We start from the raw sequence: 27,515 nt of genomic DNA, 5'->3' as shown, positions 1-27,515 counted from the left end.
ACTGTTTCCACTGTTTTATTCTTGAGTTAAAAATCAACATGAGCCTCTGATACTGAAGAATACTTCTCAGTTCTGGTATTCAAGAGCCCTGTGAGCATGGCATGGTCTTTTCAACCATATTGCACACCACTTGGCTTGACAAATGGATTTTATACCTTTACATTAATGTCTTTATATTGTGTCTAATTTCAGGTCTGGGTGGGACTTCCTGTCAGGGAATCCTGTGATGAACGGCTTCAATGCTGCTGCTGCTGCTAAGCCACTTCAGTCGTGTCCGACTCTGTTCGACCCCATAGACGGCAGCTCACCAGGCTCCCCCGTCCCTGGGATTCCCCAGGCAAGAACACTGGAGTGGGTTGCCATTTCCTTCTCCAATGCATTAAAGTGGAAATTGAAAGTGAAGTCGCTCAGTCGTGTCTGACTCTTAGCAACCTCATGGACTGCAGCCCACCAGGCTCCTCCATCCACGGGATTTTCCAGGCAACAGTACCAGAGTGGGGTGCCATTGCCCTCTCCATAAGCAAAAGTAAAAGAGAAAAACACTCCTCTTGAAATATGTGTTACTGATATAATAAAGTAAATATTGCAGTGACCAACTAAAAACCACAGCTGATGTTGCCAGTGATGAATTCTTTCCCAGTGATCAGAATTACTCAAGGTAAAGCACAAATCAGTCATCAGGGCCCTAGAGGAAATCAAAGATCTCAGGGGGGTTGTCAGCATCACTTCAATAGCCCCAGCTTCAGGAGAGTCTCTCAGAGAACCTGCCAGAAGGCAGCCCCCCACATCAACCAAGGTGAGGGTAGCACACACTCATGTGGGTACCCAACCCCCACTGTCATTATGAAGTTAAGTCAATGCGAACTACACAAGTATAAAACAACAGCAGGGGTGTCACTACTGACCAAGGAATTTTACAAAACCTACAGGAAGGCCTGAGCACTGTTGAACCCATGCCAGGAGAGAAAGCTATGTGGTTTTTGAGGGAGGTATTTTGCACAATTAAGGTTTACAGATAAGTGGATATCAAGGCTCCATGCTCCATGATAGTTCAGAGAACCAGCTTTGAAATCAGGTCAGTCTGAGGTCAAAGCCCAACCCCTTGCTAGCCCTGAGAACTAGGTGAGCCATGCGATGTTTCTGGGTGTCAATTTCCTCATGGCAGAATGAGAATGACGACACCAGTTGTACAAAATAACAATGAAATACTGGAGGTTTTCGCCTGTGGCTCAGACGGTAAAGAATCTGCCTGTAATGCAGGAGCCACAGGAGATGCGGGTCAGGAAGATGCCCTAGAGGAGGGTATGGCAACCCACTCCAATATACTTGCCTGGAAAATCCCATGGACAGAAGAGCCTGGCAGGCTACAGTTCATGGGGCCACAAAGGATCCAACTTGACTGAAGTGACTTAGAATGCATGCACAATGCTTGACACAACACTCAAGACACAGCATAGTCAATATTTGGTAAGTGGTGGCTATAATAATAACCGTGAGAAAAAAGAGGAGATGTGGAAAGGGAGGGGGAGGGGACAGTGAGGAGGAGCCCTGAGCAGGAAGAAGAGAGAAAGAGGAAGAAGATTCAGAAAAGGAGTATTTACAATGTTTACAAGATGTCGTATATAATGTCAACCCACTCCAATATTCTTGCCTGGAGAATCCCACGGACAGAGGAGCCTGGCGGGCTACAGTTCATAGCGTCCCAAAGAGTTGGACACAACGGAAGCAACTTAGCACCCACGCATGCATGTATAAACTGGGATGGAAATGGTAAGGCATGGCCTTGACATACAGAGAGACCTGGGTTCAAATTTTGACTCTGACATGTCAAAATTATTGGCTTCGGAACTGGGCCTGGGAGGGAAAGAGTAAAGATTACCAAAGAAACAAGCTGCTGCTGCTAAGTCACTTCAGTCGTGTCCAACTCTGTGCGACCCCATAGACGGAAGCCCACCAGGCTCCCCCGTCCTTGGGATTCTCCAGGCAAGAACACTGGAGTGGGTTGCCATTTCCTTCTCCAATGCATGAAAGTTAAAAGTGAAAGTGAAGTCACTCAGTCGTGTCCCACTCTTCACGACCCCATGGACTACAGCCTACCAGGCTCCTCCATCCATGGGATTTTCCAGGCAAGAGTACTGGAGTGGGGTGCCATTGCCTTCTCCGAAGAAACAAGGCTTAGGGGAAAATTGCTGACCTGATTTTCATCTTTTCCTGTGAAATTCCCCCTGCATATTTCCCCCTAATATTCTCCTGGTTCCAAGAGCAGGGTAGCTGAGCCATTTTAGGAATTTGGAGTAGCGGATACAATTGTCCGTGTGTGCATGCATGCAAAGGTATGTGCAGTGTGTATATAAAACCTAAGCATTTGAAATACAGTTAGCAATTAGAAATTCTTAAAGATCAACTTTCACTTTTCACACACATCAAACACTACTTGATAAAGATACATGGCTGGCCAGAACAATAAAGAACCGTATACATTCTCAACCTCCAGCCTAATGACTTGATCAAGTCTAAAGGTATAAGGAGTAATAATGTCTGGATGTTGGCCAAAATTTGAGTGAAATTCAATTATTTCACAGTGTGCCTGGAACAGATAACATGTAAGCACCAGTGAACATTACAACCAAAGTAGGACACAGGCCCCTGGCACCTTTCAGTATCAGTTCAGCAGCTTCATAGACATAAGGTTCTTACAGGCTTGGCTTATTTCTTCTAGTTGTTACTTCCGGTTTTCAGATCCAGCTCCTCAATGCTTGGCCTTCATAGGTGGCCTCCATGCCCATTCCAGCATATGAGCTAAGTTGCTTTAGTTGTGTCCGACTCTTTGCCACACTATGGACTGTAGCCCGGCAGGCTCGTCTGTCCATGGGATTCTCTAGGCAAGAATACTGGAGTGGGTTGCCATGCCCTCCTCCAGGGGATCGTCCCAACCTAGGGATGGAACCCACCTCTCTTGCATTGAAAGCAGATTCTTTACTACTAGTGCCACCTGAGAGAAGAGAGTCTTACATCTTACAAAGGCATAAGTCTGTACTGACATTTTCAACCCAAACCTAGTAAGCTAACACAAAAGTGTCTGCATATTCATTCTCTTTTCCTTTTCTGAGCAACTATCTTTTTTTATCTTTTTTTTTTTGAGAGGATATCCTTGTGCCAGCTTCAGTGTATAGACAGTGGACCCTCAAATAACACAGGTTGAAATTGCTGGGTCCACTTATACTTGGGTTTCTTTTTTTTTTTTTGGTTGCACCACACAATTTGTGGGATCTTAGTTCCCCAACCAGGGTTCAAACCCATGCCCTCTGCAGTGGAAGCACAGAGTCCTCACTGCTGGACCACCAGAGAAGGCCCACATGGATTTTTTTCAACAGTAAATACTATAGTACTACTCGATCTGGGGTGGTGAATCTGCAGATATGGAACCCCAGATGTAGAGGACAGCTATAAGTTACAGTCAGATTCTCAACTGCATGAAGGTCATCATCCCAACCTCCACATTGTTCAAGGGTCTACTGTACAGTCACATTTATTCAGTCAATTAGACAACACAGTTTTACTGGGCATGTAGTATGCACTATTTGGGCTCACAGGACATAACAACAATACAGCAAAAAATCTCTAATTACATGGAGCTTATAACCTAGTGAAGTAAGACAGACTGTACACAGAATAAATGGCATATAGTAGGATGGGACTAGGGCTTCCCAGGTGCCTCAGTGGGTAAAGAATCTGTCTGCAAGGCAGGAGACATGAATTTCATTCCTGGGTTGGGAAGATCCCCTGGAGGACGGCATGGTGCAACCCACTTCAGTATTCTTGCCTGGAGAATCCCATGGACAAGAGGAGCCTGGTGAGCTACAGTCCATGGGCTCGCAGAGTCAGACACAATTGAAGCGACTGAGCATGCCCACACGCAGGTTGGAATCAGCAGGAAAATAAAGCAGGAAAGGGAGATAATGAGTACTAGGCAGACAGGGAGTTCACATTATTTTATAACAGTTTTATTGGGATATCAGTTCAGTTCAGTTCAGTCTCTCAGTCATGTCTGACTCTTTGCAACCTCATGGACAGCAGCATATCAGGTTTCCCTGTCCATCAACAAATCCCAGAGCTTGCTCAAACTCGTGTCCATTGAGTCAGTGATGCCATCCAACTGTCTCATCCCCTGTTGTCCCTTTCTACTCCTGCCCTCAATCTTTCCCAGCATCAGGGTCTTTTCCAATGAGTCAGTTCATCTCATCAGGTGACCAAACGATTGGAGTTTCAGCTTCAGCATCAGTCCTTCCAAAGCATATTCAGGACTGATTTCCGCTAGGAGTGACTGGTTTGATCTCCTTGCAGTCCAAGGGACTCTCAAGAGTTTTCTCCAACACCACAGTTCAAAAGCATCAATTCTTTGGCGCTCAGCTTTCTTTATAGTCCAACTCTCACATCCATACATGACTACCAGAAAAACCATAGCTTTGACTAGACGGACCTTTGTTGTCAGAGTAATGCCTCTGCTTTTTAATATGCTGTCTAGGTTGGTCATAACTTTTCTCCAAAGGAGCAAGTGTCTTTTAATTTCAAGGCCGCAGTCACCATGTGCAGTGATTTTGGAGCCCCTAAAAATAAAATCTTTCACGGTTTCCATTGTTTCCTATTCTATTTGTCATGAATTGATGGGACCAGATGCCATGATCTTAGTTTTTTAAATGTTAAGTTTTAAGCCAACTTTTTCACTCTCCTCTTTCACTTTCATCAAGAGGCTTTTTTGTTCTTCTTCACTTTCCAGGAGGCATAGGTGTGAAGATGAATGTGGACCTGTGCTGGTAGTTACACCAGCACGCAGTGGAGAGAGCACACAGATCCCGGTGGGGCCAGCCGAGAAAACCTAGCCAACCAGATGGGAGGCAGCAGATGTCTGCACTTGAGGCAGAAACCCTGCCAGGGTGGACTACCCAACTAACACGTTATTTCACTTGCCTGACCACAGCTGTCAATCCTACTGGAGTGAGGCAAGATTTACCCAGAAGCCCTCTGTCTCCCACTCCTTACTCAGGCACACACACACACAGCTCCCTGTTCCACACACCCCTCACCTGGTTATGACATCTAATAGTTTCCCATTCTCTCCGAACTGTCTGTCTTCATCAAGAGGTTCTTTAGTTCCTCTTCACTTTCTGCTGTAAGGGTGGTGTCATCTGCATATCTGAGGTTATTGATATTTCTCCCAGCAACCTTGATTCCAGCCTGTGTTTCATCCAGCCTGGCATTTCACATGTTGTACTCTGCATATAAGTTAAATAAGCAGGGTGACAATATACAGCCTTGATGTACTCCTTTCCCAATTTGGAACCAGTCCGTTGTTCCATGTCTGGTTCTAACTGTTGCTTTTTGACCTGCATACAGATTTCTCAGGAGGCAAGTTAGGAGGTCTGGTATTTTCATCTCTTGAAGAATTTTCCACAGTTTGTTGTGATCCACACAGTCAAAGGGGTTAGCATAGTCAATGAAACAGAAGTCAATGTTTTTCTCTTGCTTTTTCTATGATCCAACATAGAAATTTGATCTCTGGTTCCTCTGCCTTTCCTAAATCCAGCTTGAACATCTGGAAGTTCTCATTTCACGTACTGTTGAAGCCTAGCTTGTAGAATTTTGAGCATTACTTTGCTAGCATGTGAGATGAGTGCAGTTGTGCAATTGTGTAGTTTGAACATTCTTTGGCATTGCCTTTCTTCGGGATTGGAATGAAGACTGACATTTTCTAGTCCTGTGGCCACTGCTGAGTTTTCCAAATTTGCTGGCATATTGAGTGCAGCACAGCATCATCTTTTAGGATTTGAAATAGCTCACTGGAATTCTATCACCTCCACTAGCTTTGTTCCTAGTGATGCTTCCTAAGGCCCACTTGACTTCAGGCCCACAGGACTCCAGGATGTCTGGAGCTAGGTGACAGTCACACCATCATGGTTATCTGGGTCATTAAGATCTTTGAAAGAGATGGGAATACCAGACCACCTGATCTGCCTCTTGAGAAATTTGTATGCAGGTCAGGAAATAACAGTTAGAACTGGACATGGAACAACAGACTGGTTCCAAATAGGAAAGGAGTTCGTCAAGGCTGTATATTGTCATCCTGTTTATTTAACTTCTATGCAGAGTACATCATGAGAAACGCTGGACTGGAAGAAACACAAGCTGGAATCAAGATTGCTGGGAGAAATATCAATAACCTCAGATATGCAGATGACACCACCCTTACGGCAGAAAGTGAAGAGGAACTAAAAAGCCTCTTGATGAAGGTGAAAGTGGAGAGTGAAAAAGTTGGCTTAAAGCTCAACATTCAGAAAATGAAGATCATGGCATCTGGTCCCATCCCTTCATGGGAAATAGATGGGGAAACATTGGAAACAGTGTCAGACTTTATTTTTCTGGGCTCCAAAATCACTGCAGATGGTGACTGCAGCCATGAAATTAAAAGACACTTACTCCTTGGAAGTAAAGTTCTGACCAACCTAGATAGCATACTCAAAAGCAGAGACATTACTTTGCCAACAAAGGTCTGTCTAGTCAAGGCTATGGTTTTTCCTGTGGTCATGTATGGATGTGAGAGTTGGACTGTGAAGAAGGCTGAGCACCAAAGAATTGATGCTTTTGAACTGTGGTGTTGGAGAAGACTCTTGAGAGTTCCTTGGACTGCAAGGAGATCCAACCAGTCCATTCTAAAGGAGATCAGCCCTGGGATTTCTTTGGAAGGAGTGATGCTAAAGCTGAAACTCCAGTACTTTGGCCACCTCATGCGAAGAGTTGACTCATTGGAAAAGACTCTGATGCTGGGAGGGATTGGGGGCAAGAGGAGAAGGGGATGACAGAGGATGAGATGGCTGGATGGCATCACTGACTCGATGGACGTGAGTCTGAGTGAACTCCGGGAGTTGGTGATGGACAGGGAGGCCTGGCGTGCTGCAATTCATGGGGTTGCAAAGAGTCGGACACAACTGAGCGACTGATCTGATCTGATCTGTGTATTCTTGGCGCCTCTTCTTAATATCTTCTGCTTCTGTTAAGTCCATACTGTTACTGTCCTTTATTGTGCCCATCTTTGCATGAAATGTTCCCTTGGTTATTGGGATACAGGTCACCATTTAAAACTGCCCAGTTCTATGATTTCTAGTGTATTCACAGAGTTATGCAACCAAAGCCACTACCTACTTTCAGGACATTTTCATCACCCAGCACTGACCCCCTGCCAAAAAAAACATACCCAGTAGCAGCCACTCCCCATTGCTTCCTCTCTTCAGCCCATGGCGATCACAGATCTCCTTCCTGTGTACAGACTTGTCTGTTTTGGACAATTCATATAAATGGAGTCCTACAATATGTGGCCTTCTGTGTCTGACTTCTTTCAATCACATAATGTCTTTAAGATTCATCCATGTTGCTGCCTGTGTCAACATTCCATTCCTTGTTGTGGATGAGTAACATTCCACTGTATGGAGAAACCACCATCTGCTTATTTATTCACCAGTTGATTGAACATCTGGGCTGTTCCCACTTTGTGGTTATTGTGGATAATGTTGCTATGAACATTCATGTATATGTTCTTGAGTGGACATATGTTTTCCTGTCTCTTGGGTATAGACCTATGAGTGGAATTGCTGGGTCATACTTTGAATTGCGGTGTTGAAGAAGATTCTTGAGAGTCCCTTTGACAGCAAGGAGATCAAACCAGTCAATTCTAAAGGAAATCAATCCTCAATATTCACTGGAAGGACTGATGCTGAAGCTGAAGTTCCAATACTTTGGCTACCTGATTCAAAGAATTGACTCATTAGAAAAGACCCTGATGCTGGGAAAGACTGAATGCAGGAGGAGAAGGGGATGACAGAAGATGAGATGGTTGGATGGCATCACCAATTCAGTGGACATGAGTTTGAGCAAGTTCCGGGAGATGGTGAAGGACAGGGAATCCTGGTGTGCTGCAGTTCATGGGGTTGAAAAGAGTCAGACACAACTGAGTGACTGAACAACAACAATGGTAACTCTATGTTTAATTTAGGGGGAGAGAGTTTCATTTTAAATGGAGTGGCCACAGGAGGCCTTGTTGATAAGAACACTGAGCAGACAGCTGAAGACATCAAACCTGGTACATTAAAAGAAACCTAAAAAATTAAAAGAAAAATTAGGTTCCCCAAGCTTGTTTTTTTGAATGTTGAGTTTTAAGCCAGCTTTCTCACTCTCATCTTTCACTTTCATCAAGAGACTCTTTAGTTCCTCTTTGCTTTCTGCCATAAGGATGGTGTCATCTGCATATGTGAGGTTATTGATATTTCTCCCGGCAATCTTGATTCCAGCTTGTGCTTCATCCAGCCCAGCATTTCGCATGATGTAGTCTGCATATAAGTTAAATAAGCAGGGTGACAATACACAGCCTTGACATACTCCTTTCCCAATTTGGAACCAGTCTGTTATTCCATGTCCAGTTCTAACTGTTGCTTCTTGACCTGTATACAGATTTCTCAGGAAGCAAGTAAGGTGGTCTGGTATTCCAATCTCTTAAAGAATTTTCCAGTTTGTTGTGATCCACACAGTCAAAGGCTTTATCATAGTCAATGAAGCAGAAGTAGATGTTTATGGGGAAACAATGGAAATAGTGACAGACTGTATTTTCTTGGGCTCCAAAATCACTGCAGAACAATTCTGCACTGAAAAACAATCTAACCTCAATGAGGTTAACTTTTAAAATCTACAACAAGCAAAGAGTCTTCAAACTGTACTCTGAATTGAGTCCCCATGGGGGTCAAAGTCCCTGTAGCTATACTCAGAGCAGCTCTTCATCCATCTGATTTTTAAAAACAACTGGATCCTTTGTAAAATTCCATAATGATCAACTTTATTGTCCCATACAGGTGTGTACATGTTTGCTAAGTAGATTCAGTCATGCCCGATTCTTTGTGACCCTACGGACTATAACCCACCAGGCTCCTCTGTCCATGGGATTCTCCAGGCAAGAATACTAGAGTGGGTTGCCATTCTCTCCTCTAGGGGATCTTCCTGACCCAGGGATTGAATCTGCGTCTCTTATATCTCCTGCATTGGCAGGTAGGTTCTTTACCACTACTGCCACCTGGGAAGCTCCCCTTGAGGGAGAACAAATTGGATGTTTTCCAGGGTCTAAATTCCTCCTGGCCAGCAATTTTTTTTAATTGAAGGATAATTGCTTTACAATATTGTGTTGATTTCTGCCATACAACAACATAAATCAGCCACATGTACATATGTCTCCTCTCTCCTGAACCTGCCTCCCACCCTGTCCCACCCCTGTGAATGGTCACAGAGCACTGGATTGAGCTTCCTGTGTCACGTAGTATGTCTTACACCTAGTTTCACAGCTCAATTATCTGAGGAGCTTCTAAAAATACTTTGGCTCATGAACCCCATAAAGAATTTCATAGTGAGTCAAAGGTGACATCACTGGTCTAAAACTATTCCAGAAATTCAAGCCAGGAGGAGAACCATCAACAGGTGTATTCAGGAACCATGCAAAACTCCCATTCTCTACCTAGATATTTTGCAGTCTCGACATATCAAGCAAATCCCCTGTAGTCACTCTGAAACACCATCAAGGTGCACATTTTTAAGTGAATTTGACCTACCAACATTTCCGTTTAAAATCTATGAACCTAGTCAAAGGCTGGAGAAAGTGATTTATTATTGTTGTTGTTCAGTTGCTAAGTGGTGTCCAGCTCTTTGCAACCTCATGGACTGTAGCCCACCAGGCTCCTCTGTCCATGGAATTCTCCAGGCAAAAATACTGGAGTGCATAGCCATTCCCTTTTCTAGGGGAATCTTCCCGACCTAGGGATCAAACCTGCATCTCTTATGTCTCCTGGAATGGCAGGCAGGTTCTTTACTGTCTGAGCCACCAGGAAAGTCCAAAGTTATTTATAGAGAAATCTGTTAATATCTAGAGAGTGGTCTCTAGAGAAAAGCAAAGCCAGGCTGCATTCCTCTGCTTTTTTTTTGGAGACCCTGAGGGAAAATTAGTCTATGAGTGCAATGTTTTCTTGTGGGAGCTTTATTTGCATGCCTAGATAACTTCTGTTTCTTTCGAGGGATGGACAGAACAAACAAACAAACATTTTATGTAACAAACCACAGAGAAAAGTGACCTGGTACAAAACAAGCAAATTAAAATTCTTGTCCTGGGACTAAGGCATAGTTTACCTCATTAAAGTCATTCTACCAGTGTGTTTTAGAGGTTTCACAACTAATTTTTTTTCCTACTTACCTGAAAGTCTTTCCAAAACAAATGGTCAAAACACCAAGCAGCTCAGGCACCTGGGAAAAGAAGACTTCTTCGAGGATAATGAGTCTATTTCCAAACATTTGGAAACACGTCATACTAGGCTAAAAAGGCTTGAAACAAAGGCAGTCAGCCACTTGGCCCATGGGGGTTCTGTTTATACTTCCACGAGGAGCTATTTACAGGGTAAAAGAAGATTCTGTATCTTGATCAAAATTGTACTAGGCTATCAGTTGTTGACAACTTTAGACTCCTATCAACCACGTAGACTATACAGTCCATGGAATTCTCCAGGCCAGAATACTGGAGTTGGTAGCCTTTCCCTTCTTCAGGGGATCTTCCCAGCCCAGGGACTGAACCCGTATTGCAGGCGGATTCTGTACCAGCTGAGCCACCACAGAAGCCCAAGAATATTGGAATGGGTAGCTTATCCCTTCTCCAGCAGATCTTCCTGAAAGGAATCAAACCAGGGTCTCCTGCATTGCACATGAATTCTTTACCAGCTAAGCTACCAGGGAAACCCCCCTGTGTAACCCAGCATTTGAAATTCAGTCAACCACTGGTTTTCATGTCTTTTAAGAATGTACCACATTTTGCCCAAAATTAATTGTCCTGGATAAAAGCATTGTTACAAAATTATAGAAATCCAAGACGGTGGAGTAGAAGGATGTGCACTCATCTTCTACTCCAAAATTACAAATTTCTGCTGAGCAACCATCAATAGGAGAATGTTGGATCCCACCAAAAAAAAAATACCCCACATCCAAGGGCAAAAGAGAAGCCCCAGCAAGATGGTAGGAGGGGCAAAATCACATTTAGAATCAAACACCCTACCTGTCAGAGATACTCAGAGAGCTCAAACAAACGTTGTGCACACAAGGACCCAGAGACCCCCACAGAGACTGAGCCAGAACTGTGTTTCAGTGTTTCTTGTGGAGGTACAGGTTAGCAGTGGCCTGCCACAGAGTCAGGGGTTCTGGGTGCAGCAGACCTGGGTATGGCATAAGCCCTCTTGAAGGAGGTCACCATTAACCCCACCATAGAGTTACCAGAACTTACACCACTGCTGCTGCTGCTAAGTCACTTCAGTCGTGTCCAACTCTGTGATAGACGGCAGCCCACAAGGCTTCCCCGTCCCTGGTATTCTCCAGGCAAGAACACTGGATGGAGTGGGTTGCCATTTCCTTCTCCAATTTGTGAAAGTGAAAAGTGAAAGTGAAGTCGCTCAGTCGTGTCTGACCCTCAGCGACCCCATGGACTGCAGCCTTCCAGGCTCCTCCATCCATGGGATTTTCCAGGCAAGAGTACTGGAGTGGGGTACCATTGCCTTCTCCAAGAACTTACACAGGACTGGGGAAACAGACTCTTGGAGGGCACAAATAAAGCCTTGTGCACACCCAGGAGAAAGGAGCAGTGACCCCACAAGAGACTGACCAACTTCCCCGTGAGTGTCCAGGAGTCTCCAGCAGAGGCATGGGTTGGCAGTGGCCTGCTGCAGCGTCACAGGCACTGAGTGCAGCAGTGCACCACACCTTTTGAAGAGGCAGTGATTATCTTCCTTACCTCCACCATAGTTTGGACTCAGGTCAAACAACAGGGAGGAAACACAGCCCAGCCCATCAACAGAAAATTGGATTAAAGATTTACTGAGCATGACCCCACCTATCAGAACAAGACCCAGTTTTCCCCTCAGTCAGTCTCTCCATCAGGAAGTTTCCATAAGCCTCTAACCCTTATCCATCAGAGGGCAGACAGACTGAAAAACCACAATTGCAGAAAACTAACCACACTAATCACACTGACCACAGCTTTGTCTAACTCAATGAAACTATGAGCCATGACATGTAGGGCCACCCAAGATAGACAGGTCATGGTGGAGAGTTCTGACAAAATGTGGTCCCCTGGAGAAGAGAATGGCAAACCACTTCAGTATTCTTCCCTTGAGAACCCCATGAACAGTATGAAAGGGGAAAAAGATATGACACTGAAAGATGAACTCCCCAGGTCGGTAGGTGCCCAGTAAGCTACTGGAGAAAAGTAAAGAAATAGCTCCAGAAAGAATGAAGAGACAGAGCCAAAGAAAAAACAACACCCAGTTGTGGATGTGACTGGTGATAGAAGTAAAGTCTGATGCTGTAAAGAGCAATATTGCATAGGAACCTGGAATGCTAGGTCCATGAATCAAGGCAAATTGGAAGTGGTCAAACCGGAGATGGCAAGAGTGAACATTGACATTTTAGGAATCAGTGAACTAAAATGGACTGGAATGGGTGGATTTAACTCAGATGACCATTATATCCACTACTGTGGGCAAGAATCCCTTAGAAGAAATGGAGTAGCCCTCATAGTCAACAAAAGATTCTGAAATGCAGTATCTGGATGCAATCTCAAAAATGACAGAATTATCTCTGTTTACTTCCAAGGGGAACTATTCATTATCACAGTATTGCAAGTCTATGCCCGGACCAGTAATGCTGAAGAAACTGAAGTTGAATGGTTCATGAAGACCTACAAAACCTTCTAGAACTAAGACCTAAAAAAGATTTCCTTTTCATATAGGGGACTAGAATGCAAAAGTGGAAAGTCAAGAGATACTTTAAGTAACAGGCAAATTTGGCCTTGGAGTACAAAACGAAGCAGGTCAAATGCTAAGAGTTTTGCCAAGAGAACGCACTGCTCATAGCAAACACCATCTTCCAACAACACAAGAGAAGACTCTATGCATGGACATCACCAGATGGTCAACACCAAAAGCAGATTGATTACATTCTTTGCAGCCAAAGATGGAAAAGCTCTATACAGTCAGTAAAACTAAGACTGGGAGATGACTGTGGCACAGATCATGAACTCTTTACTGCCAAATTCAGACTTAAATTGAAGAAAGTGGGGAAAACCACTAGACCATTCAGGCATACCCTAAATCAAATCCCTTATGATTATACAGTGGAAGTGACAAATAGATTCAAGGGATTAGATCTGATAGACAGAGTGCCTGAATAACTATGGACAGAGATCATGACATTGTACAGGAAGCAGTGATCAATACCATCCCCAAGAAAAAGAAATGCAAAAAGACAAAATGGTTGTCTGAGGAGGCCTCACAAATAGCTGAGAAAAGAGAAGCTAAAGGCAAAGGAGAAAAGGAAAGCTATACTTATTTGAATGCAGAGTTCCAAAGAACAGCAAGGTGAGATAAGAATGCCTTCCTCAGTGATCAATGCAAAGAAATAGAGGAAAACAACAGAATGGGAAAGACTAGAGATCTCTTCAAGAAAATTAGAGATACCAAGGGAACATTTCATGCAAAGATAGACATAATAAAGGCCAGTAATGGTATGAACCTAACAGAAGCAGAAGATATCAAGAACAGGTGGCAAGAATACACAGAAAAACTATACAAAAAAGATCTTAATGACCCAGATAACCATGAGGGTGTGATCACTCACCTAGAGCCAGACATCCTGGAATGCAAAGTCAAGTAGGCCTTGGGAAGCATCACTACGAACAAAGCTAGTGGAGGTGATGGCATTCCAGCTGAGCTATTTCAAATCCTAAAAGGTGATGCTGTGAAAGTGCTGTACTCAATATGCCAGCAACTTTAGAAAACTCAGCAGTGGCCACAAGACTGGAAAAGGTCAGTCTTCATTCCAATCCCAAAGAAAGGCAATGCCATAGAATGTTCAAACTACACAATTGCACTCATGTCATATACTAGCAAAGTAATGCTCAAAATTCTCCAAGCCAGACTTCAGCAATACGTGAACAATGAACCTCCAGATAATTCAAGCTGGATTTAGAAAAGTCAGAAGAACCAGAGATTAAATTGCCAATGTTGGATCATAGAAAAAGCAAAAGAGTTCCACAAAAACATCTACTTCTGCTTTACTGACTACACCAAAGCCTGTGACTGTGTGGATCACAGCAAACTGGAAAATTCTTAAAGAGATGGGAATACCAGACCACCTGACCTGCCTCCTGAGAAATCTGTATGCAGGTCAAGAAGCAACAGTTAGAACTGGACATGGAACAACAGACTGGTTCTAAATTGGGAAAGGAGTGTGTCAAGCCTGTGTATTTGTCACCCTGCTTATTTAACTTATATGCAGAGTACATCATGCCATTTGCTGGGCTGGATGAAGCACAAGCTGGAATCAAGATTGCCGGAAGAAATATCAGTGTCATCTCAGATATGCAGATGGCACCCTTATGGCAGAAAGCAAAGAAGAACTAATGAGCGTCTTGATGAAAGTGAAAGAGAACAGTGAAAAAGTTGGCTTAAAACTTCACATTCAAAAAACTAAGATCATGGCATCTGGTCCCATCACTTCATGGCAAATAGATGGGGAAACAATGGAAACAGTGAGAGACTTTATTTGGAGGGCTCTAAAATCATTGCAGATGGTGACTGCAGCCATGAAATTAAAAGACGTTTCCTCCTTTGGAGAAAAGCAATGACCAACCTAGACGGCATATTAAAAAGCAGAGACATTACTTTGCCAGCAAAGGTCCATCTGTCAAAGCTTTGGTTTTTCCCAAAGTCATGTACGGATGTGAGAGTTGGACTATAAAGAAAGCTGAGCACCAAAGATTTGATGCTTTTGAACTGTAGTGTTGGAGAAGAATCTTGAGAGCCCGTTGGACTGCAAGGAGATCAAACCAGTCAATCCTAGAGGAAATCGGTCTGAATATTCATTGGAAGGACTGATGCTGAAGCTGAAACTCCAATCATTTGCCCACCTGATGAGACGAACTGACTCATTGGAAAAGACCCTGATGCTGGGAAAGATTGAAGGCGGGAGGATAAGGGGACAACAGAGGGTGAGATGGTTGGATGGCATCACCAACTCAATGGACATGAGTTTGAGTAAGCTCGGGCGGTTGGTGATGGACAGGGAGGCTGGCGTGCTGAAATCCATGGAGTCGCAGAGAGTCAGACACCACTTAGCGAGTGAACTTAACTGAACTGAAAAGCATTATAAACAATATACTAATTAACTGACAAGTGGATGTGGAAGAGGGTTTGTTTGCTTTTCCTCTGTTTGGTGGACAAATGCTTTATGCTCACCTTCTGATCTCCACAGTACCAGCACACATAGCCAGGGGTCTCCGGGGACAGCGATGCTGTTTATCAAGAAGCTTGTGTTTTATCGCCATCTAGTGGCTCTTCTCTATTACTACACTGGCTCTCTCAATGGCCCAGCGGTAACGATTCCACCTGCAATGTAGGAGATGTTGGTTCCATCCTTGGGTAGGGAAGATCCCCCGGAGAAGGAAATGGCAACTCGCTCCAGTATCCTTGCCTGGAGAATCCCAATCCATGGGGTCTCAAAAGAGTCGGACACAACAGCAAAACGGTCACCCTACACTCACTACCTACGCACAGGTTTGACACTGTTTTTTAAAGAAGCATTTCTAAAATCCCTCAAGGAACTTTGTAGGTAATACATTCCATTCCCTTTCTATACCTCTCACATTTAATCTAGAAAACTTGATGACAAAAATAAACCCTCTTTATCTCTTATCTTGGATCCTTGCACCAGAGGAAGATTTCAAACCAAAGAAATGCAAAAAAAAACAAAACAAAACAAAACAAACCCAAAAGTAAAAAGTGGAAGAGGAAGCACTTACTGTTCTGTGGTTAGAAAAATGTGCTTGAATTTTTGTGTACCTGCTTTTCAAGTTAAAAAATAAAAAAGGAGGACTTCCCTGGCAGTCCAGTGGTTAAGGATCTGCCTGCCAACCTGCAGGGGACACAGGTTCGATCCCTGGTCCAGGAAGATTCCGCATGCTGCAGGGTAACTAAGCCCATGCACCACAACTTCTGAGCCTGTGCTCTAGGGCCTGTGCTCCACAAGAGAACCCACTGCAGTGAGAAGCCTGCCCACCACCAGAGAGTAGCCCTGACTCCCCGCAATTCAGAAGAAGACTGCAACAACAAAGACCCAGTGTAGCCTAAAACTCAATTAAAAAAAAAATTAAAAAGGAACAGTTACTCTGAATGTTCAGGCTCTGTATAAACTAATCCAAACCAACTCTTTGAACCTCTGTTAGTTGAGATCACCATAGAATTATTCCATATCTTTGGTCTTTTCTCTCTCTTTCTTTTTTTTTTTTTTTTTGCAGAAGGATTTTGTTTATTAACCTGGATGTTTCTTTTGAGCTTTTTTTTTACATATTCGTAATGCTGTTTATTTTCTAGAAACTTCATATATGGACAAAGCATGTGGATTTTTAAACCATATTTTGATATCTCATAGTCTACATTTGTCATTGTGCCCCTGGACCCACTAGCCATTGGAGGCCAGACTGATGGGTGAAGCCAAATCTGGATGAGAACTTATACTAGTTACATGGTATTATTGATCAAAATGATTTTTGCATCTTAATAATACCTTGTAAAGAGTGAAATGTGAGTGAATAAATAATATATACTAGAATATTAATTTCTTGACTACAAAAGACAACATAATAAAAAATAATTCAATTAAGTGATTTATTAATTAATTTAAATAAGTGATTTACTCTGCTTATTATTAGCACAAATATTTATTCTCATTCAAAAATACAAAAAAAAAATAGGAAAACTGGCATCTAGATGAATAAATCTGTCTCCAGCCTGCTCTACCACAAGAGCTATAAGTCAGCCCCAGAAACAGCAAATGCTTAAGGCGTATTTGGGTGTGGAGCAGCTATAAAATTGTGATGCTTTTTACATAGGACATAATCTAATGAAAGAGAGTACAAGGTAGAAACTAAATTTTAAGCATACGGATTTCCATCCCACTGCAGTCTCTCACCTTATTTTTAACAAGGAGAGAAATTTCCTCAGAGGAGTCTACTTCAACATTTTGGAACAAAATAATGTTAATTCTCTTCAAAATGCCTCTTTTTGTTACCAGGGTAACCAGAAAAGAGCTGTCTGCCAGAGTTCCCGTGAGCCACACGACTTCTGCCACCAGAGACTACATTCCCAGTGACACCAACAGGCTTAGCCGCAAAATCAATAGGCAGACTTAGGAGGAGGAAAAGTTAAGGGCTACTCCAAGTCGACAGCCAGCATTGTCCTTAATTAAGAAAACAGCACAGAGAAGGGCCCTTCTGGTGGCACAGAAGCAATCCTGGCTGCAAGGAAAGCACACAGAGCACCACGCACGCAGAGAGGGGCGAGATGTCAGCAAAACCTTACAAGGAAGGGAAAAAATTGCTATCAGACACTGAGATGGGGCAGGTGAGCAGAAAAATGCTTCAAACCTACCTGGTGAACAAGTCAAGGGGCTGGACCAGCTCTTGGAGAACAGACACTCAGCATCAGGAGGCAAGATTACAGTCACAGGCTTTGCACGTAGCAGTCATGGCTGCGAATCAATCAGTACAGGAGAAGCAGAAGCAGCCACTCCCTCCAGCGTGGCAACGTGCAGAGGGCACTGGGGTGGCAAATTTATTTGTCTGCCTCAAGATCCCTACACACGTGGACAGCAGCGACATTTAAACAAGGCTTGGGAGACAAGGTACACAGTGGTGCAAATAATACAAAATAGGACATAACGAGACAATCAGTGTCATTGGAAAACATGGACCAATGACGTCGATGCAACAAAAGCATCCATCCCAGAGGGCACAGAAAAGTTCTGCCAAGGATCCAGGACCAGCCCCCGCCCCCCACTACAGACAGACTGAGCCAGGCTGTACATGGAGAGGCTAGAGATGAAAAATCCACTCCTTGGGACAAGATATTTGTTATTCAACTTTATTTGTATGGTTGTTCTCTGGAAAGTTCTTCATCTTCAAAGCTAATTCTGAGAAAAGTAGCGTAAGGCACATACAAAGAAGTACTTTTGTCTTATCACAAAGAGAAGTTCTATATTTTGTAATTTTTTTTTCAGGGTATTAGTGAGAAGGACTATTCATGCAAAGCAAAAAAAATTTAAGCAAAGGCCACAAATGTCAGGCCCGTGAAGGTATGTGTGGGCTGTCTTCACATTTGATTTCATGTCGATATGATTAAGTAAATACATGTGTGGAGATCTAATCGCATCATATCATACAATTCCCCGGTGAACCCTGGACATCCTGACAGAGGTGTGCTAGCTTCAGGCCAAAGCGTTTCATTGAATTCAGTTTGTGGGGAGACAGATGAAATGGTGCTTCATGGTTTGGGTTTCCTAAAAGAAAGGGAAGATATTAGGGAGATGAAAATTAAAGAGAGACAGAGAATGTTTACCACAAACTTAATTATTTATCAAGAGAAGTGAAGTGAAAGTCGCTCTGCTGCTGCTGCTGCTGCTGCTGCTGCTAAGTCACTTCAGTCGTGTCCGACTATGCAACCCCATAGATGGCAGCCCACCAGGCTCCCCTGTCCCTGGGATTCTCCAGGCAAGAATACTGGAGTGGGTTGCCATTTCCTTCTCCAATGCATGAAAGTGAAAAGTGAAAGGGGAGTCACTCAGTCATGTCCGACTCTTAGCAGCCCCATGGACTGCAGCCTGCCAGGGTCCTCTCTGTCCATGGAATTCTCCAGGCCAGAATACTGGAATGAGTTGCCATTTCCTTCTCCAATCGAGAGTCGAACTGCCTTTTATTCTAGAAACTACTACTCATCAAGGGCAAAAAAAGGAAACTAAATTTTTCTTGTAGAAAACTAGCCGAGGTTTATATCCTTTCTCCGTACTAACCTATCAAACATCAGAGGGAAGCTGGCATCTTCCATTACAGTTTCCCCATTGCATTTTCATGAAAAATGGAGAGACTGAACTTACAGCTTAGTCCTGGGGGTGGGGGGGAAGCAAGGGAGGAGCAAACAGCTAGACTAGAGACAGCATGAAGCAGCATCCCGTTAGGAGACAGAACTCAGTCTCAGACTATAGACTGTTTCTCCTGGGGCATCAACTTAGCATCAATTTCAAATATAAGAAATGAGAAATCTTTCGTAGTTCCATTCACCGCCGTATTCTCCCTAGGACCATTTCTTCAAGCAAAATGCCTGGCATACGCATGAGCTATGAGATGGTTTGCTTTTAGACACTGAATGGTTTGCCCAGTGAAATGCGCCATGCCATGCATTTCAAGTTGCATTTTCAAGGACATAGGATCTCTCTGGGGGTCAGAGATGCAATTTAGGAAAGCGATTCTTGCCTTCCCTGCCAGGCATTTTGACCTCACGACAAACTTCTATGAACTAAATTCCAAACTAGAAGGCATCGGGTTGTTGTTCAGTCACTAAGTCATGTCCAACTGTTTGCAACTCCATGGACTGCAGCATGCCAGGCTTCCCTGTCCTTCACCAACTCCCAAAGCTTGCTCAAACTCATGTCCATTGAGTCAGTGATGCCATCCAACCATCTCATCATCAGAGAAACAGGTAAAATGGCCTTGCCATAGGTTTTGTTTTTTTTTTAATCAGTCTATAGAGCCATCTGGCTACTGAAGGATTCTCTTTCAGCTGTGTCATTTCATATTCAATATTTTTATAAGTATCACATTAAATTGCATAATTTTAAAAGACTTTACAAGCAGAGTGAATAGAAATGCATTTAACTGTATTTATGAGTCTTTTACTGTTGAGGGGAAGGTTGCTGTAAATATCAGCATATTTTCCTTTTCTATCATTCTTCAGATAGAATTCTAAAAGTTAACTTGCCAGTCTTCATTTTTTTCAAAATTGAGTCCTAATCCATTCCTAAGAAATGGGATTAGGGACACTAATCAGACTGACTTCTCAATTGTAACTTTTTTCTTCTACTTAGAAGAAAATTAAAAATAAAGAAATGAGATCACTTCCAAATTGATCATCATTTGGCCCTAAAGTGGAGGACTGTGTGGTCGCAAAATGAAAGAAAGCACTTGGGAAAGCATCAAATGATGGGCTAGATTTGCTTCCCTGGGGCTCAGACAGTAAAGAATCTGTCTGCAATGCAGGAAACCTGGATTCGATCCCTGGGTCAGGAAGATCCCCTAGAGAAGGGAATGGCAACCCACTCCAGTATTCTTGCCTGGATAATCCCATGGACAGAGGAGCCTGGAGGGCTACAGTCTATGGGGTTTCAAAGAGTTGGACAATACTTTGGCCACCTAATGCGAAGACCTGACTCATTGGAAAAGACCCTGATGCTTGGAAAATTGAGGGCAGGAGGAGAAGGGGACGCCAGGATGAGATGGTTGGATGGCATCACTGACTCAATGGACATGAGTTTGGGTGGATTCCGGGAGTTGGTGATGGACAGGGAGGCCTGGCGTGCTGCGGTTCATAGGGTCACAAAGATTTGGACACAACTGAGTGACTGAACTGAACTGAACTGAGTGACTAACACTTTCACTTTCAGATTTGCTTTGTAATTTGAATAAAGGAGTAATGAAACTTCTATAGTCCCAATAATACAGTGTGATGGCTGCTCCCACCAGCTCCAAGATTTCTTAAAAATACATCTTTTTTTTTTAATATCAGTATTTTATGTATAAGTGTAAGTATATTAAAAGGGGAGATATATACTATTCAAATTGGTCTTTGGTGCACAGTGGAGCCTTCTGTTAGCTGATATTTATAAGCACTGGAGTTTCTTTTCCTGTCTATAGTGGGACCCTTTTGTCTGCCCTCCACTAGACAGGCTCCAAATGCAACTGCAAACCTTAACTGAAGACTTGCTGTGTGTCCAGCGCTCATTCTCTCATCCTCTATTTCTTCCTGCTCCCCTGGTATCAATAGCCACCAAATCGGTCTTACCTGCTTCAGTGGAGGCATGGTACAGACAGAAAGAAGACTAAAAAAAAATTTTTTTTAATGAACAAGAACCCTTAGGGTACCAGAGCAAATTGTGAGCCTCACTGCAGTAGAGAATAAATAGTTGCCCTCAAATCTGTTGGCAAGGTCAAACCATGTCAATAGAAACATAATGTTCACATGGGTATTTGCTAAAAGTCTGTTATATCAGATACTTTTATAGCTCTTAATGACCTTATCATATTTTCTGTATAGGCCACAACATTTGAGTATTTTCTCTGTGTCCTCAATATTCACTTTCAGCATCCTACTAATATAATACATTTAGGGTTACCTGCTGAACCCAAAGCTCCAATACTTTGACCACCTGATGCCAAGAGCCAACTCATTGGAAAAGACCCTGATGCTGGGAAAGATTGAGGGCAGAAGGAGAAGGGATGACAGAGGATGAGATGGTTGGATGGCATCACTGACACGATGGACATGAGTTTGAGCAAGCTCTGGGAGTTGGTGATGGACAGGGAGGCCTGGCATGCTGCAGTCCATGGGGTCGCAAACAGTCGGACATGACTGAGCGACTGAACAACAAAAGGGTGAACTCACCAAACTGTTAAGAACCACATAATTCTTCTTCATTGTCAATAGAAGTTTAAAATTACAAGGTAGTAAGCATATTTGTCAAAGATACCTAAAGTGAGTTCACCTTATTCCAAACTGTTTCTACATGAGTGCTCTGGCTAATATTGAATAAATGGATGTTTTAATATAAATCAATGAATAGTAATATCAAGTACTTATTGAATCTGGCAATTATTTTTTTTCATGGGCAGCTAGCTTTGTGGGTTTTTTAGGTTGTATTGATAATTTATCGCCATTGTTATGAACATCTATTGTAAATTCCCCCACAGATGTGTAAAGGAGTTCATGTGATAGATGCTGAGAACAGAATACTTCCTGTGTTTTCACTTAAATAAAGAGGGAGAAGCAGCAGCAGGTGCAACACAAACGTCCTCACCTGAAAGTCACACTTTTTACTAGAAATTGTATCAACCACAGCCTTCCTTGCCCTGGTGCCCAAGAAACAGGTCCAGGAAAGTTAACCAGCCCGGCAGCTCCAAGAAGGGGCAGCCCAGGGCCTTGGGAAGACAGACAAACAGGTCGAATTGGAATCTACCTCCCTCACTAAGTGAAATGTGGTCTAGACGGCAGACAGTAATAAACAAGCCTTCAACCCCAGAACAATGTGGCTACCTGGACAAGTGGAAAAGTAGAGCATGAAAAGGCCTAAGACTCTTCTTCCTCGTCTCCTTCTTCTTCTTCTTCTCCTGGTTCCTCTTCTTCTTCTTCAGCTTCCTCTCCCTCTGCTTCCCCTTCTGCTCCTTCTGTGGTTACTTCTTTTGTCTTTAACAAAAATTACACCGTTATGGAGAAGTGTAAGGGTCAACAGATACAGTGAGGAAGAATGTAAAATATCAGACTAGAGGTCAGGGCCTCCCACACCCCATCGAACACACACACACAACATACCCATACCACACACACAACACACACACCTGCCACACATACACACCCCACATATATACCCACCACACACACATACAAGCCCAACACATACACACACCACACACATACCCCACAAACACATCACATACATACCCCACACACACCACACACATAATCCCCTACACAATCCCTGCATGTACACCTACCACACACACATACACACCCAACACACACACAGAACACACATACCCCACACATACACACCTCACACACATACTCACCGCACACATACACCCACCACACACACACCCAACATACACAAACCACCACACATTCAACAGACAACACACACATACCCTCCCAACACACCCCACACATGCACCCACCACACCCCACACATACACCCACCACATATACACACATACAGACATCACCTTCCTAAACAGAGACCCTTCACCCTGGGATGGTTCTGCTGGCAATACATTAATTCTAATGAGTTTCATGATTCCTCTTAAGCATATAGTCTTTACTTGTATTAACAGATTGTTCTAATACAATTACCTTTAAAAATTCAGAAAGCAGTTGGAAGAATAAAATACAAAAAGAATCTCAGCAAATAGAATTTTGTCAGAATTTTGATGAAGATTTAAACTTGTAAGCTGGCTATATTTTGTTATACAAAGTAATTTCTTGAATCCAAAGTTATCAGCAACCTACATAAATAATCTGAAACCACTTGCAAATTAATAATCTGTTTGTCTTATTTTTATACATAAAAATGGGATTTTTAAAATGGAAGCTTGCCTAGCAAGAGAGGAATGAAAATTTATTATTGGAAAGATATAACATACAGGTAATGAAAATTCACTGTATAGAATAGGCTAAAAGTAACTTTTAGGTCCAATAATAGGGATGCGTTTGATAAAATAATATTAAAATAATGAAACAGACCTATATTTACCATCCCTGTAAAATATATGGCTTAATTACATGAATAAAAGTAGATTACAGAAGAGTATCCATTAAGGTTTGATAAATACATGTGTGTGTGTGTATGAGTGTGTAACTAGTGGGTCTCTCTGTGTAATGGGGTTATAAACTATTTTTAGTTTCTATTTTTCTCTGTATTATCTAAACTTTATATAAATGTCATGAATTATTTGCAATTTTAAAAATCAGCAAAAGTTTTGGGGAGGAGTTTCTTACACAAGTTCCTCATGTAAAATAAATATTGTGTTTGAAATTAAATGGACCTTTTATTACAAGCTGAGCTAAAGAAGGCTGAGCACTGAAAAAGTGATGTTTTAAAATCGTGTTGCTGGAGGAAACTCTTGAAAGTCCCTTGGACTACAAGGAGATGAAACCAATCAACCCTAAAGGAAATAAATCCTGAATATTCATTAGAAGGACTGTTGCTGAAGCTGAAGCTCCAGTACTTTGGCAACCTGATGCAAAGAGCATCAGGAAAGACCCTGATTCTGGGGAAGATTGAAGGCAGGAGGAGAAGGGGATGACAGAGGGTGAGATAGTTGGATGGCATCACCAACTCAATGGACATGAGTTTGAGTAAGCTCCAGAAGTTGGTGATGGACAGGGAGGCCTGGCGTGCTGCAGTCCCTGGGGTCGCAGAGAGTCAGACGCCACTTAGTGACTGAACTTAACTGAACTGAAAAGCATTATAAACAATATACTTTCTATAAATGTCATGAATTATTTGCAATTTTAAAAATCAGCATAAGTTTTGGGGAGGAGTTTCTTATGACACTTGGGACCTCCTTTAATGTGAATGACCTTCCACTGAAATACCTAGACAATACATGTGACTTTTGGTAAATATTCTATCCTTGAGTTTTCAATTTTAATTTAGCTCTCTGATTAGCATTTGTACTTTTTAATTAATTTTTATTGGAATATAGCTGCTATTTCTTTTCCTTTCCCGTTGCCAGTGTTTTCCTTTATGGGTACAGGAAGGACGGCAGAGAAAAAGGCTCTGCCCCAAACAGTTGGAGGCTCTGATCAGCTGTTTTTACCTCTGAGTGATCCCTCTTTCCTTTCAATCCTGAATCCCCACAATGAAGATGCATCATCGACGCAATGGACATGAGTCTGAGCAAACTCTGGGAGATAATGAAGGACAGGAAAGCCTGGCTTGCTATAGTCCCTGGGGTCGAAAACAGCCGGACACAACTAAGTGACTGAACAACAGCAGCAATTACCAGAATCAAAACAGTAGGAGTTCTTGCCCTTGACCTCTACGTGGCAACCCTTGGGTCACTTAGAACCTGTGTTCTCAGCCTTGATAGAGCATCAGAATCACCTGAAGAGCTTCTCAAAACAATCTTCTTGGCTCCAACTCAGGGCTTCTGACCTTATAGATCTGGGGCCAGGCCTGAAAACATGTATTTGTAGAGGTTCCCAGGTGAGGCAGCTGCTTCTGCTCTGGAAACCCACTTTGAGAACCTCCACTGAAGCCTGGACTTCCCTGGTGGCTCAGACGGTAAAGAGTCTGCCTGCAATGCAGGAGCCTGTGTTCTCTCTCTTAAATCACACTGGTTGATGACGGCATGGTGAGTGCTTACAAGTAGTAGGTTTGGTATCACCACCCGCCAAAGTCTTCATTTACCAGGGTGGGTTATGTTTGTTCCCATGCTGGTATATCCAAGTCAGTCTTATTGTAATTACACAACTTAAATAAATATCACAGGGACTTCCCTGGTGCAGTGGTTAAGATTTTGCCTTCCAATTCTGGGGGTACAGGTTCAATTCCTAGTCAAAAAGCTAAGATTACCGTGCCTTGAGGCCAAAAAACCAAAACATAAGACAAAAGCAATATTGTAACAAATTCAATAAAGACTTCAAAAATGGTACACATCAAAAAATCTTTTAAAAAAATAAGCACCATGGAATCCAATGATATATGAACATGAAAATAACTTTTTTCCCATGTAAAGTTAATGGAATACTTTGAAAAGACCAACATATGTCTGTCATCAAATGAAGTGTCGAAAAGCTTGGGTGCTAAGGAGGACTCCTGAAACCCAAAAGGAAAGAAACCAAAACTGGAATTTCTAGACAGACTACTGATTATGTTAGGAAGACAGAAGGTAGTTCTAGTCATTGGACTATTTTTTAAAGAAGCTATTTTTGTCCTGTATCCAAAAACTTGGCAGTAAATACACATCTGTATATTTCAAGTTAAAATAAATGTTTAAGGTCTCTACATTTCTGTGATTTAACATTTTAATTAAATTCTTCATTTGTTCAAATAACTCCCAGCTCCAAATATGAGACATGAGGTCTCCCTAGGAATGTTGGTTATTATTTGAGCATAGATCCTGTAAATAAACATGTTGGCCAGCCCAATAATAGTTTAAATTATATGTTACAGAGGATATATTTCATTCCTTTAAATTTTATCCTTAATATCACTAATATTGTTTTATAACTTTTCTTTCATTGTTTTAAATGTACTTGTATCCTCAGTACTCACTTATGTAATACTTCTTACTTTGTGCAACTCTTTTTTTATCATTATTATTATTATTTTATTTGCCTGCTCTGGGTCTTAGTTGTGGTGCACCGGCTCAGTAATGATTGCATAGCACAGGGAATTCTACTCAATATTTTATAATAACGTGTAAGGGAAAAGAATCCCACATGAATCACTTTGTTACACATCTGAAACTAACATAACACCGTAAATCAACTATGTTCCAAAAAAAAAAAAAAAAAACCACACACACACAAATGGTAATGCTCCCCCTGGATAGATCCACACTAGAAATCCTGGAACCATGTGGTTACTTACCTATGTCACATGTCTTCCAGACACTAAATGATGAGCTGCATGTTTAAACCTCCTGGTGTCTAAGGTACACACCATGGTGCAAGACTACAATTAAGACTCAGTATTATCCGCTGCCTTAACACTGGTAAAATTGGGAAAACTTACAATGGCCTGACCACTGGCTCCCCTCCTGCTCTGATCCCACAAATTAGGTCTCTCACCCAAGCAGCCCTCGGTATCAAGGGACCAGATACTGTGCCTGCTTTCACCCCAGAATTACTCAATCAGGCCAACCATGTCCCCCGTGTGGACTCGGGGACACCCCACCCTCTTGATTCTACACAACCTGCCTCCCGCAGCCCTGGTTGTTCACACTGTTCCCAAGGGACCCTACCCCGTGTGGCCCTGCCCTGTGTAGATGACCTTATCCCCCGGGAGCACATGTGAATAGTAAACCCTGTCCATACCTGTGGCTAATTCATGTCAATGTATGGCAAACACCACCACAATATTGTAAAGTCATTATCCTCCAGTTAAAATTAATTAATTAATTAAGAAAATAAAATAAGCCCTGTCCATCTCACTTGTCCAGTGAGTGGTCCAGTTGTGTGTCTGCCATTCCCATAACCAGAGGGAGGGAATTCCTCACTCACCAACAAGGTAAAGAGGAGGCCATCAAGTAACACCCATGAGAACCACACAAGCAGCATAAACGGTGCGCTATTCAATGGGGTGGGAAGGAAAAAGGGAGAAGGCATCACCACTGAAGGATTTGGTCCGGCCTGGCCTGACTTCACTGATAACACCTTCACCACAAGAGGTGAAGGCTTCAGAGCCCCTGTTTCTCCATTCACCTCCAAATGTATCTCCAACTTATTTTATTTCTCTTCTTGGCAGGCTAAAGGAGGACTTTCTGGGAATGTGGGTTGAGTCAGCTTCTCTGTATCATGAACATGGAGAAATGTTGGAAAAGCTGCAATTCTCTCACCTAAAAGATGCTTCTGTTAAGCACAACACAACTGTGAAATATGCTACTGTACCTCTTCCGCTGCTGTCTCTTCCTCTTCTTCCTTAAATCCACAAACAGAAATTAAATAAAAACATAAATTCACATAAGTTTTAAGTTGAATCTAAAAATTAAGCAAACTATATAGCCAGTACTTGGTAATAACTGTAAATGGAAAGCAACTTTTAAAATGGCATAAAAATTTAAAACTATA

At 42.6% G+C, this 27,515-nt stretch overlaps 2 protein-coding genes across 3 annotated transcripts in view; both read right to left on the bottom strand.

Moving 5' to 3' along the window:
• B3GALT5 (beta-1,3-galactosyltransferase 5) overlaps window positions 1-17,875 on the bottom strand; it is a 160,848-nt gene extending 142,973 nt beyond the window's left edge. The window contains exon 1 of the mRNA XM_070795086.1: window positions 17,547-17,875. The gene's annotated coding sequence lies outside the window, so the exon portion shown is untranslated. The remainder of the gene's footprint in view (window positions 1-17,546) is intronic.
• Window positions 17,876-18,022: 147 nt separating this feature from the next.
• SH3BGR (SH3 domain binding glutamate rich protein) overlaps window positions 18,023-27,515 on the bottom strand; it is a 72,325-nt gene continuing 62,832 nt past the window's right edge. For both annotated transcript variants that reach the window (XM_019962737.2, XM_019962745.2), the window contains 3 exons: window positions 27,336-27,365; window positions 22,257-22,406; window positions 18,023-18,453 (listed from right to left, as the gene is read on the bottom strand). In XM_019962737.2, the coding sequence (XP_019818296.2) occupies window positions 22,290-22,406; window positions 27,336-27,365 (147 nt within the window). In that variant the 3' untranslated portion in view covers window positions 18,023-18,453; window positions 22,257-22,289. The remainder of the gene's footprint in view (window positions 18,454-22,256; window positions 22,407-27,335; window positions 27,366-27,515) is intronic.

The sequence above is a fragment of the Bos indicus genome, chromosome 1 (genome assembly GCF_029378745.1).
Source record: "Bos indicus isolate NIAB-ARS_2022 breed Sahiwal x Tharparkar chromosome 1, NIAB-ARS_B.indTharparkar_mat_pri_1.0, whole genome shotgun sequence".
Classification (NCBI taxonomy): domain Eukaryota; kingdom Metazoa; phylum Chordata; class Mammalia; order Artiodactyla; family Bovidae; genus Bos; species Bos indicus.
Note: the sequence above shows the minus strand (reverse complement) of the source record. Positions and strands in the feature narration are given on the sequence as shown.